Genomic DNA, 12,082 nt, shown 5'->3' with positions numbered 1-12,082 from the left:
CAATTTTTTCCTCCAAAACAGGAGAATCGCAGCTACTAACATTGTTGAGCCTTGATGTAACAGTAAAATGCACAAAATAGAGGTGTAAAAGTGGCATGTGTATTAACATTGGGAGCACCCACAAGCTAGTTTAGCTCTAAGTGTCAGCTGAGCTGGTTGCCTTAAGCAGCAAATATGTGAGCAATGCTTAGCAGCATAAAGATACAATGTGTGTGTCTGTCCCTAAACTGGACACAAGAGAAGTCTAAGTCTTAAATAGAATGTGAATAAACACATATTTATAATCTTTGGTATTGCAACTATGCTATGAGCAGGGTAGCATTTTTTCCTCAGTTATCCTTTCAGCCACGGTGCCCCTTATTTACTGTGAGGGTGTCTGTCACACTACAATCCAGCATACAGGCGCATACTATTAGAGAAGAATCGGTCATGGGTACATCAGATTAGTTTAGCTTGGATGATTATTTTCGATTACATGAAACTAATGGCGAGGAAATTAGGTCATTGCAGCAGCAGCATGAAGGATATACTCAAGATGAGAACATATAGAAGTGGATAATGATGATCGCAATTCTCTCTCCATCTGTGTCACTTTGTGTGCATGTGTCTCTTTCTCCATCTAGTGGCAGTCCAGTGTCTGTGGCTGATAAGAGCGGACGCTCTGTGTCTCATGGAGTTTCGTCGAGCAGCAGCAATCACTCAGGTCTGTGTCACTTGAACTCACCAAGCTCAAGACACACTGTCATCTGCTGTACGAGCAATAAAAATAAAACCTTAAAGATATAGGTTCTTAAACTCTGTTCATAGATATAAAATAGATAGTTCTGTCATCTTTGGTAGCTCCTGAAATAATGTTTTAATTTGATGGGACTTATTTTTAAGCATGGGTTCCTATGTGATAGGAATATGCCAAGTCAGTTCACATACTCATATGCCCCACTTCCTAAATAAAAACCTCATAAACAGACAAACACACACACACACAGGATATATGCAGCCACACCAAAACCCACCACAGCCCACCACAGATTCAACTTACACTACATATACTTAAAAAGCCGCGAGGCTGCACTGAACTGTATAACCAGCTCAAAGCCTGCCCTCTACCTGTGTGTCTAGAGAGACAGAAGCAACTCATCTCTTTCAAAGCTCTGCTCCCTGTGTTCTCTGCACAGCAGCAAGGAAGCTCTTGTTGTGACTGTAACAGACAGAAAGAAGAGAGAAAGATGGGGAGAATATGTTTAGTATTTCAAAGTTTCCCTCTGTGTGTAGTAGGGAGGAAACAGCTTTTGATGCCTCCCACTCAGTTTGGCTGCGGGCCTCGGCCTTCTTTGTTTGGAGCCACAGATCAGAGATTCTCCTAGAGACTCATACAGCTTTACTGTGGTGAAAAGCTTTTTATCTGCTCATGATATAACTGAGAAAAAGCTGCTTTCCTCTTTGAACTATGCTGTTGTTGGAAAGGGTGTTTGTGGCATTGAAATATGCACCGATCAGCCTCAACGCTGAAACCACCTACTGGTGAAGTGAATAACATTGATCATCTTGTTAAAATGTAGTGTTATGTTTGGAAATCTCGGATGCTGGCATTCATGTGCATGCCACCTGATGCACACAACCCACCTAAATACCACTGCAGACCAAGTACACCGCCACATGGCAACATCAACCCCCCAGCCAGACAATACACAGTGCCACACTGCAAAAACTGCTCAGGAACTGAGGAACTAAAGGCACCAACCTGGCCTCCTCATTCCCCAGGTCCCAATTTGATTGTGCATCTGTGGGACATGGTGTTACCCCACCTCACCACCCATAGGATTCAAAGGATCCACCATCAACGCCGTGAACCCAGGGTTTCTCACGCATTCATTAATGTGAGGCACCCTTCTATGATTAAAACATCAGCTTTTTTTGTTGTTTGCAGATCCATGTACACGAGGATCATTTTCACAATGTTTTCATATGAACAAAGATTTTTTTTTAAACGCAAAGGAAAGACTTTTCTGTTTTTAGTTGGGCCATTTTCATCTTAACGCTGCCTCAGAGCGCAGAGAGCACTCGGGGTAGACATGGAGCAGTAGAATATCAAGCGCATTGAAACTGAAACTTAAGCAGTCATTCTGGTGGGTGTAAAAGTTTGCATTCACTCAGCAGCTTCTCCTCTCATCCATCAGTCTGATCTGATCAGCTTTCAACAGATCAATTATCAACCCGGCAAGTCACAAACTGCCGCTGAGGAAAAAAAACGCCTCAAGGAGAGCTCCGCCTGCGCTGCATTCAGAAACCCACAAAAACCTTGAAATTTAGAGAGGGGACACAGAATGATACAATGTTATTCACCTGTGATTTTAATATTGTAGCTGATCTGTGTATAATTTATGAATGAACTATTATACCTCAGTTTAATGCCATAAAAAACAATTTAAATCAAACAGCTGGAAGGTAGACCAGGTATTGGTAGCCTCGGTCTGTTGCAGGAAGAGTGGCCTTTCCCTATTTTGTACCATAAAACAATCATTTATGTGCTCATAACCTCAGCAGAGTTTTTTCAGCCAGTGCAGTTACAACAACAGAGACAGTTATTCTAGTACCATCCGATGGCCAGCTCTGGAACGGCTTGATAATCCATTAATATGACCACCATTTGTCAACACATTGCACTGCAATGTGAAGTCTTTTATAGTCTTTTATCTCATTATTTTTGTTTTCCTGGCTCCAACTTTACTGGACTGAAAAAGCTTTAAAAAACCCACCGTACACTACCTGCTTAGCACCAAACAGCAGATAGACAACTGCAGTAGCAACATGCTGTGAAACTTTGAGAACCATTTAGCAACTAAAAACCAGATATTTCCCTTACCAGTTTATGGAGACCAGGTGAGAGCTAAAAAGAGAGTGAGTTTTGAACTTAAATTTATCTGGTGAACAGACGCACAACTCTAAATCACTGATAATATGTGTCTGCTGGATGTGTAAATTGAAGGTTTCAGAATGAGAGTCAAAAAACAAATGGGCGATGTCATGATGGCTACGTCCACTTCTTTCTTACAGTCTGTGATTCATTCATAGTTCACCTGCTTTCACAATTACAGTAAAGCTCTCCAGCCCAGTGATACACAGTGTTCGACTCCATGTAGAGGCCAGCAAAGGCAGCCTTGTTTTTGACAATGTCCTCATTTGTCCATGGTAATTAAACCTCTCACCGCTGATGTTAATCTGGTTTTGGTTCAGCGGTTTGCTTTACACCACCCTGCTTCTGTTTTCACACTGCATAACTGCTGCTAATGTAATGTAACTAATGAGTGTGTTTGTGTATCATAGGCTACTTCAAGCTGGAGAGTCCTCTTCTACAGCACCGTCAACAGCAGCACCGGAGGACACAGGAAAACATAACCAGTGGACAAGTAAATGAAGACATTTTCACAGCTATGAACAAATTACACTGCCCTACTTTAAACTGTATACCTGCAGATCCACATGCTTTCATGAGCAGGCAATACAGTAATATTAACAGAAAAATCTGCGCGATCTTGATTATATCACAAAACACACAACGTTTCCCTTCTACGTTTGATGTGAAGAGACCTCCTCTCTCTCTAAGTCCCTTTTCTTTAGATGTACCAGTAGCTTTGTGTCATCAATACCACATTTAACAAAAGTGTTTGGTTTCTTTTGTTTTTGTCTCTCCACTCTTACTTTGATCCTCTGACTCCTCTGACCTCATTTACTCACATTGTTTCTCACGTCTCTGATGCAGGGTGTGAGATCTGCTCAGGGTCGACTTAACAAGGCCACAGAGTACTCCTCTTCCAGTGACGAGGTCGGCAGCAGTGATGAAGAGGAGAGGAGCAGGTGAAATGTTCATCGATATAGTAATTGCATTGTGTTTATTATATTGTTAAAACCTTTCCGGATTTCAGCACACGATGCATTTCACCCCATCTTTCCTGTTAAACCTTTGAAACCTGGGCAAATTGGCTTGATTTATTTCAAGAAGGCAATGAGCAACTTCAGAAGAAGTGAACCAGAGATTAGCAGGAAATTTAAAAAAAAGAACAAGAACATTTCCTGAAATATGAAAAAGAAACATCCCTCCAAATATGCCAAACAAACAAACAAAAAAATTGATAAAAATGTAAAAAGAAAAATGTAATTAAAAAAAGAAATTACCTTAAAACTTGCTTAGAAATTATAATAATTTAGTTGAATATATATATATATATATAATTATGGTAATTTTAGATATAAATCTTTGGAAATTTGTTCCTGGCGTTTTTAAAAATATTATTAATATAGATAAATATTATCTACAAATTTTTTTCCATTGTGTTGGACAGTCCTCAACAGATTCGTCATTGCCTTTTTACCCCATTTTTATAAAATAAATCAAAACAATTTGCTCAGGGCTCAAATATGGGAGTTGCAGGTCTACCTCTGCCTCGATCAGTTACCTTGTCTTTGCCAATGTGTGACTTTGGTGTTTTAACCCTTTGAAACCTAAGCACATTGGCTTGATATCTTTCAAAAACATGTATAGAAGGTACTGAGCAATGAAAAAGAAATGGTTAAAACCTTACAAGAAATTAGTAAAAAGTTACAAGAAAATGACCTTAAAATAAGCACAATAAAACCCCAAAAAACAAAAACCAACAAGAAAATTAAAGTAAGAAAGAGCTAAAAAAAAAAATTTTTTTCTCTGAATTATTTTAAATATATAACTGTAAAATTTATAAAGCTTTAGCTTCTGTAGCGGTACTCCTGTCCTCCTCCCCAAACTGGAGGCATGCTGATCACTATCTACTGGAGCTAAAACACTGACTATGGAAAAGTACCTCATACTACCCCACTTTAAAGAATCTGAACTATCTCTTTCAAAGATTCCAAAATCATATGGCCAAGGGCTAACAGTTGTTACATAGAACTGATTCATTCTTTTAGTGTTTCCAAACAACAGAGTTATGAAAATGGCCTTTTGCAAGATGTAATGTACCAATTGTGAATCCAGTGCTAAGAATCAGAACCATCAGTTTGAGCCAAAAGGTGTATGTTTACTCAGAATTCTGCCGCATCTACTTTGAAACTCTGTATGTGGAAATGTTTCCTCTGACTGCCAAGGCTGTTAAACCCAAAACACAAATTAAATTGAAAAATTTTCAAATCTGCACACGCCCAAGTGCAGGATTAAAATCCCACGGCTTCATTCAGAATTTATTGGACCATCTAAACCTTGAAAATCAAACTGGGACAAGTTAAATTTGTCATCAGTTTGCATTTTACATTCTCACAGACATGCCATTAAAGTAAATTGTAGTGTTAATGCGATACAATGCATTTATTTCTGCTAATGGCGAGGGCAAATAGATTCCACTGTTTATTATTTTTGACAGGAATTATTTCTCCTCTGGTTTCACTTTTGATCCCAGGACCTTAATCAGCCTTATATTTTTTTCCTTGCTATTGATCTTGAGGATGTATTGATCTTGTTTCTAACTAATGAATGCAGTACCTGAAGTCAGGCTCTGGTGTACAATCTCGACCTGTCTGTATGTTTCAAGGTCTGGCCTGTCCAACGGAAAGGGGAAATACTTTAGAGGAATACCTGATGGCATCGTACTACAACCTCATCACAATCTTAACCAGGTACCCTGCACACATACACACTCAAAATCACACACTGCTCCCATGTTTCTCTAACAAACTCTGCTTATAAACTCTTTGCATTTTCATGTTGAGCAGCTAGAGGGTGCAACATCCTAACTGTGAAATGAAGATAACTGATGTAGATGGTGGAGTGATAAACATATACTCTGTTGCATGGACTGGTCGAGTCACAGACATTAAAACCTGTGTGGGTCAATGTCACCTGGATGACAGCTACATCATCTATCACAACAGCCCCCCTCACTCCATACTTTGTCTCTCACTGTGTCCTGCAGATTTCTCGGACAGGTTCAGATGATACCTACCTGCTACCAGACCTTCTGCAGAAAACCTCCTCCTCCAGTCCTACCCACAACGCACTGGGACAGCAGCAGCGAACACGCGAACTCAACTACTCACAGTCACCCACAGCCCCTCGATCCACCTCAAACCAGGACTTACATGTGAGTTTATGTAAAGGAATGTATTGTTCAAAGTCATCAGCATGTTTAAAAGTAGGATGTTCTAGATTCTTGTATTGATAAAGGTTTAAAAAGTACAAGCAAATTTCGCTGCTATTTTAAAGGTCCCATTTAGTAAAATTTTGATTTCCATGTCTTTTTTAATCATGAAGTTTGAATAGGTGCTATATAAATACCATGAAAGTATCAAAGTGCTCAATTCACAGAGAAATATACACTGCTAGTGTTCAGAAACTTTGCCTTTAATCGAGCCTTCAGGACTTTTATGAGGTATTGATGTCACAGCTATACTAAAAGAAGGTAAAAAGTGCTGCTACAGTGCTGTTATAGTCATTTCTCAAAAGCATTGACCGTGCAAAGACACCAAGGGCGCAGGAGTGGAAGATTCGAAAATACCAATCAGAACATAACAAGCTTTTTTGGTGGGGGGACTGAAAGAGACAGGTGCTAAAACTGAGTATATGAGACAGAGTGTGAATACAGGTATATTCAGGCAGACAGTATGAGACAATATGTGTTTTTTTTGTTTGTTTGTTTTTTTAACGTTTAAGTATGTAAACATTTTCTAGTAGAAACCCAAAATAAGTATGAACAAAAAAATAATCATAATATAGGACCATAAAAGAATATTGTCCAGAAATGATCAAGCCATATCATTTTGATGGAGCAGGCTAAATAACCTAAACAGAGTCAAGAAAGTTCTTGATACAAGCATTATTTGGGAGCATTTGAAAGCATTGTACGGATTGTGTGTGTTAAGGATGTTGTACTTAAAATTATTAGTTACATTTGTCCACCAGAGGGGGGTGGTGGCACAATTTTGGTGCAAAGACACCAAGTTCAGAACTCAGAATGCATTTGTAGTAATAATGTTGAGAAAGGGAAGTAAAATGAAGCTTGAAAGACATCCTTAGAGGTGTTGAACCTAACAGCCATGCATAGGATTAGTGATATAGCATTTGGAGTCAAACCTATGAGAACCAAAATCAAACAATAAAAAACATGGTGAGGAATAAACAGTTTTTCTTGTTGTTGTACATCATCAGGCTGTCAGCAGTCCCACTGGTAAAAACACCTCCTCATCTTCCTCTTCCTCCTTCCTGTCATTCATTGATCCAAGATTGATCCCCATGTCATCGCCACCACAGAGCCCTGGTGAGTACATTTACAGACACATGGATGCAGCACACATTCACTCACACACAATACACCAAAACCCCTTTCCTACTTGACTAAAACTCACTATAACACACTCACACCTGGCTTTAAAACAGGGTTCCTGTGGATCCATAAAAAAATCTTAAAAGGCATTGGATTCTTTAATCTAATAATAAGGCCTTAAGGTATTAAATTGACTTAAATTAAACTTTCAAACATCTCAAAAACATGGGATGTAAGATCTAATGAATCCTTGTTTTCTGACGTTGCATTGTAAAATCTCAAAATGATCAGCAACATCTATTTTTTGTTTGATAATTTGATGAATTCCTTTATTTAAATATGCCATGATGGGTATTCGAATGGTGGAATAATATAATGTGTTCATTGCCTTCCACTCTAAAAAAATCTTCTTTTTTTTCAACATTTAACATAGATCATCTAACTTTTCCTTTTCAAAAGTCAAGATTTATGCTGCAATAAATATTTGGGCAAAATAAAATTTTCCTTCTTTAATTTTGGTTATTAGAAAATTGGTCTTAAACACAATTCTGTGTGGCATTAAAAAAGTCTTAAAGAAGTTTTTAATCTACTTTCCCTTAAGATGCAGGATCCCTGGTTTAAAAAATATGCCTTAAATTAGGTGTGGGTACATGACTGCTTGCATACTTACATATTCATCTGTTAGTAAATACAGGCATTCATGTATACATCTAATGAAATTATTTATTTTCTTGCTTTCTTGCACTGTATTTTGTATTTAGTAGCTGTTTTTACAAACAGTAGTTTACATGTGAGAAAATGATGGGCAAACTCAGCTTTACTATTGGGCCCTGTCAGACACTGTACTCCTCTAATGACACCACACATTGTTTTTGTCCCCATGTAGTGGGCAGTAAAGGTGAGCAAATCAAGAGAGAGAACCACAGGAAAGGCTCTGTGGTGAACGTGAACCCAACCAACATTCGACCGCAGAGCGACACCCCAGAGATCCGCAAGTACAAGAAGAAATTCAACACTGAGGTTCTCTGTGCTGGACTGTGGGGTTTGTGGTTTTATATTGATTTTTACTTTTTACTTTTCAGTTTTTAGGATGAGGAGTGTTATATGTGTCTGTTACCTCTGCGTGGATAACGTAGATGTGTTAAGAAGGGAACAAATGTGAGGCTTTCACTTTGTTTTTCTACTCAAACAAACTTTATTGACCCTTTTTTTGACAGCGTACAGACTTCATATGATTATTTTGGAATTTACACGAATACACAGATTTACTGATGTTTGTGTATGTTTTGATCTGCAGGTGTGAATCTGTTGGTGGGGACAGAGAACGGTCTTTGGCTGCTGGATCGAAGCGGTCAGGGGAAAGTCTACTCCCTCATCAGCAGACGAAGGTTCCAGCAGATGGATGTGTTGGAGGGACTCAATGTCCTGATCACTATATCAGGTACACTTACTGTAGCTTCAAATATACAAAACATGCGGCACAGATGCATGCATACAGTACTCAGCCTTCATATACAGAAACTTATCTAGAAACAGCAGAACTCTCAAATGACTGCTTTCACACAGTTACTATATTTGACTTGCCCCATACAGTGATGCAGACACTTTGTCATTCAGCCTCCAGCCTTGCTTCAATACCGAAATATCTAACATTACTGTAAGGTTTTTTATTTGTTTTAGCCAAGAACAACTTAATTTCCTTTAGCTTTTTATTTCCTCCAGGTTGGCCCTCTGTTTGGCTCATGTTGACTCTAAAGCTAATGCTAGAGTCACTCCAGTATGAAGTCCCAACCTAAATCGAGGAATGAATTACCTTCCTTTCACCATTAATTCTTGTGTCAAGTTGCCCTTTAGCAAATTATTTTACTAATCCAAATATTCCACGTTACAACTGTACCTGGATGAATGTGAAGGAGGTCAGTGTGTAATGTTACAGGACTCATGGTTTGCATCATATCCCAGTTTAGGGGTCACAGTTTGGTGCAAGTCTGGTACAATTTCAAAAAAGATCGCTCTGCATAAGGATACATTTCTTTTTATTTATTCATAACAGACAGTAGTGCAAGTGTCATAGAGACAAAATTCTACTGCTTGCAACTTTGATAAACTATTTTCGTAAAATAAAAATAAATAAATGGGTATTCCAGCTACAAGGTTCATTTGCACAGGCCATAGAGTGACTGACACATGCCAATCAGCATGTTGTGCTAATTTCAGAATCTTTTTCTTATAGTATACAGTAAAAGATTTCCAGCAAGAACTTGTGCTTGTGAACATGTATTCTTAGTGCAGCTGAATGCACCAAATCACAAACCCCCGTACCATAGTACCTTGGTGCTGTGGAGCAGCACAAACGATTATAGTCCTAGAAGAAGTACGTGGCTTTCTGTTCATGTTCTATTCATGTTTACTCAGTCACGCTACAATGCAACTGAGTAACACACATTCACATTCAAGTGTCATCTAAACAGAGTTCACCCTCACTCGTTTCTCCATCTCTCTGTGTGCGTCTGTAGGTAAAAAGAACAAGCTCCGTCTGTACTACCTGTCCTGGTTAAGGAATAAAATCCTGCACAATGACCCAGAGGTGGAGAAGAGACAGGGTTGGACCTCAGTAGGTGACTTGGAAGGCTGTGTACACTATAAAGTGGGTAAGTACACACTGTGAAGGGTACAACGAATGGTACATTTTTATTTTCCAAGCTACAAACTAGAGAAATGCAAACCACAAGTATTGTGTTAGAAAAGATCTATGACAGCTGCATTTGTCAGAGTAATCTGGAATTGACTTCTTAGGGTCTTTTTGTCTGTCTTGTTTCTTCAGTGCGTTACGAGAAGATAAAGTTCTTAGTGATTGCTTTGAAGAATGCAGTGGAGGTGTACGCCTGGGCCCCAAAACCCTACCACAAATTCATGGCCTTTAAGGTTGGTAACATTTAAATAGTATAGAAACATATCTGTGTCGTCAGTCTGAAAGAATAGATTAAGGAAACACATTGTAAACAACATAATGTGAAAACAACAGTTTAAATTACACAATGATCTTCTTTTAGACACATTAGCTGCAGGGCTTGAAGACTGGCGATGTCAGCACCAGTGAAATATCTGAAATACTTGATGGATTACCATGACATTTGGTACACACTTACATGGTCCCTAAAATAATAAATCCTAACCAAGCATATGGAATTATTTGCAAAATTCAACCTGCTCACATAGTATCCTTCAGTTTCATGCTTGACGAAGATCTCTAAAGTACCACCACCAGCAGGTTAACAATACTGTCCTCCATTGTCCTTTTCAGTCCTTACCATATCTCTGCATATCTGGGACAAAACTGGACTAACAGACATGGACAAAAAAATGTAATAGGGTCACTACCACAGCCAGACACATACACATGCACATACACGCAGACATGACACATCCAGGCTATCAGACTCACACACACAGATTCGGAGCAGAGCCATGGCCCATTTCTTTGCATCCTTTGTGGCCTGAGCTACTTTTTCTTCAACATAGTTTAACCCTCTTTCTGCAGAAAAGGCCAAAAATATACTACCATGTAGAAATAATAGCACCACTATCTTAGGATGGCCATTTTTATGCAACTGCTCTCCATATTGTCAAAGTCATTGCTGAATAATAATTGATGGAGCAGTTCCAGTTAGATTACGAAATTATTATTCATCCTTATAAGTGCTGGATGATGATGTGTGTGTTTGTCTTTGTGTGAATGTCTACCCAGTCATTCAGGTCTCTGCCTCAAAAACCACTGTCTGTTGACCTGACAGTGGAGGAAGGTCAGAGGTTAAAGGTCATCTATGGCTCCTTGTCTGGTTTCCATGCCATTGATGTCGACTCTGGAACACCTTATGACCTCTACCTGCCCACACATGTAAGAATATCATTAATATTCTTTATGCTCCATGCACTTGCTCTGTTGTCTGGTTATCTGTCTAAAAAATATTTTTATGTCTCCTTGTCTGCGACAGCAATGGCCGATAATGTGTCAGGTTGTCTGTCTATCCGATGATGTGTGATCTTGAACACAATATCTCAAGAACACCTTGAAGATATTTCTTTAAATTTGGTACAAATGTCCACTTGGACTCAGTGATGATCTGATTAGACTTTTATAGCCATAGATCTAGCATCTATCTCATTCTTTTAGCACAAACTTCTGAACTTGTAAGAATTTGAATTTGAGATCAGTCAAGGTCAGTGTGACCTTGTCTGTCAGATTCTTGTGAATGCAGTACCCCAAGAACAGCTCAAGGGAATTTCTCCAAATTTGATACAAACATCCACTTGAACTTAATGATGAACTGATTGAATTTGGTTGTCAAATGTCATTGTGACCTCCTTGCGCCCTCCTTATACTTGTGAATGTGGTATCTTAAGAAGGCCTTGAGGGTATATCATAAAATTTGGCACAAATGTCCATATAGACTCATGAATAAACTGGTTAGAATTTGGTGATCGAAAGTAAAAGGTCAAGGTCCCTGTGACCTTACAAAACATCTTTTTGGCCACAACTCAGTTCATATGGTAATTAGGGTTAACATTTCAAACGAATGTTTAATAGGGTGATGATGGGTGGTGACTTTTCCTTGTCATTATTCAACATCATTTCTCAACAACAGAAAGGGAGAATTTTGGTTAGATACTGAATTTGTGACACTAAGCATCCGTGATTTCTCATGGATGGAAACTGTACTGAAAATACAACTTTACAGGGTCACCGAGGCAATCAAATGCAAGGCCGTAATTCTATTTTTAGGCTATTTCTAAAA

The 12,082-nt window shown here is 38.8% G+C and overlaps 1 protein-coding gene across 2 annotated transcripts in view; it reads left to right on the top strand.

Moving 5' to 3' along the window:
- Nucleotides 1–12,082, top strand: part of si:zfos-2326c3.2 (misshapen-like kinase 1) — an 86,674-nt gene that overhangs the window by 61,092 nt on the left and 13,500 nt on the right. For both annotated transcript variants that reach the window (XM_042493012.1, XM_042493011.1), the window contains 11 exons: nt 624–703; nt 3,325–3,407; nt 3,761–3,855; nt 5,559–5,643; nt 5,940–6,107; nt 7,172–7,280; nt 8,173–8,328; nt 8,584–8,727; nt 9,803–9,937; nt 10,111–10,211; nt 11,035–11,184. In XM_042493012.1, coding sequence (XP_042348946.1) covers nt 624–703; nt 3,325–3,407; nt 3,761–3,855; nt 5,559–5,643; nt 5,940–6,107; nt 7,172–7,280; nt 8,173–8,328; nt 8,584–8,727; nt 9,803–9,937; nt 10,111–10,211; nt 11,035–11,184 — 1,306 coding nt within the window. The remainder of the gene's footprint in view (nt 1–623; nt 704–3,324; nt 3,408–3,760; nt 3,856–5,558; nt 5,644–5,939; nt 6,108–7,171; nt 7,281–8,172; nt 8,329–8,583; nt 8,728–9,802; nt 9,938–10,110; nt 10,212–11,034; nt 11,185–12,082) is intronic.

This window comes from Plectropomus leopardus, chromosome 9 (assembly GCF_008729295.1).
Source record: "Plectropomus leopardus isolate mb chromosome 9, YSFRI_Pleo_2.0, whole genome shotgun sequence".
Lineage (NCBI taxonomy): Eukaryota > Metazoa > Chordata > Actinopteri > Perciformes > Serranidae > Plectropomus > Plectropomus leopardus.
The sequence above is the reverse complement of the archived record's forward strand: the minus strand, read 5'-3'. Positions and strand labels throughout refer to the sequence as shown.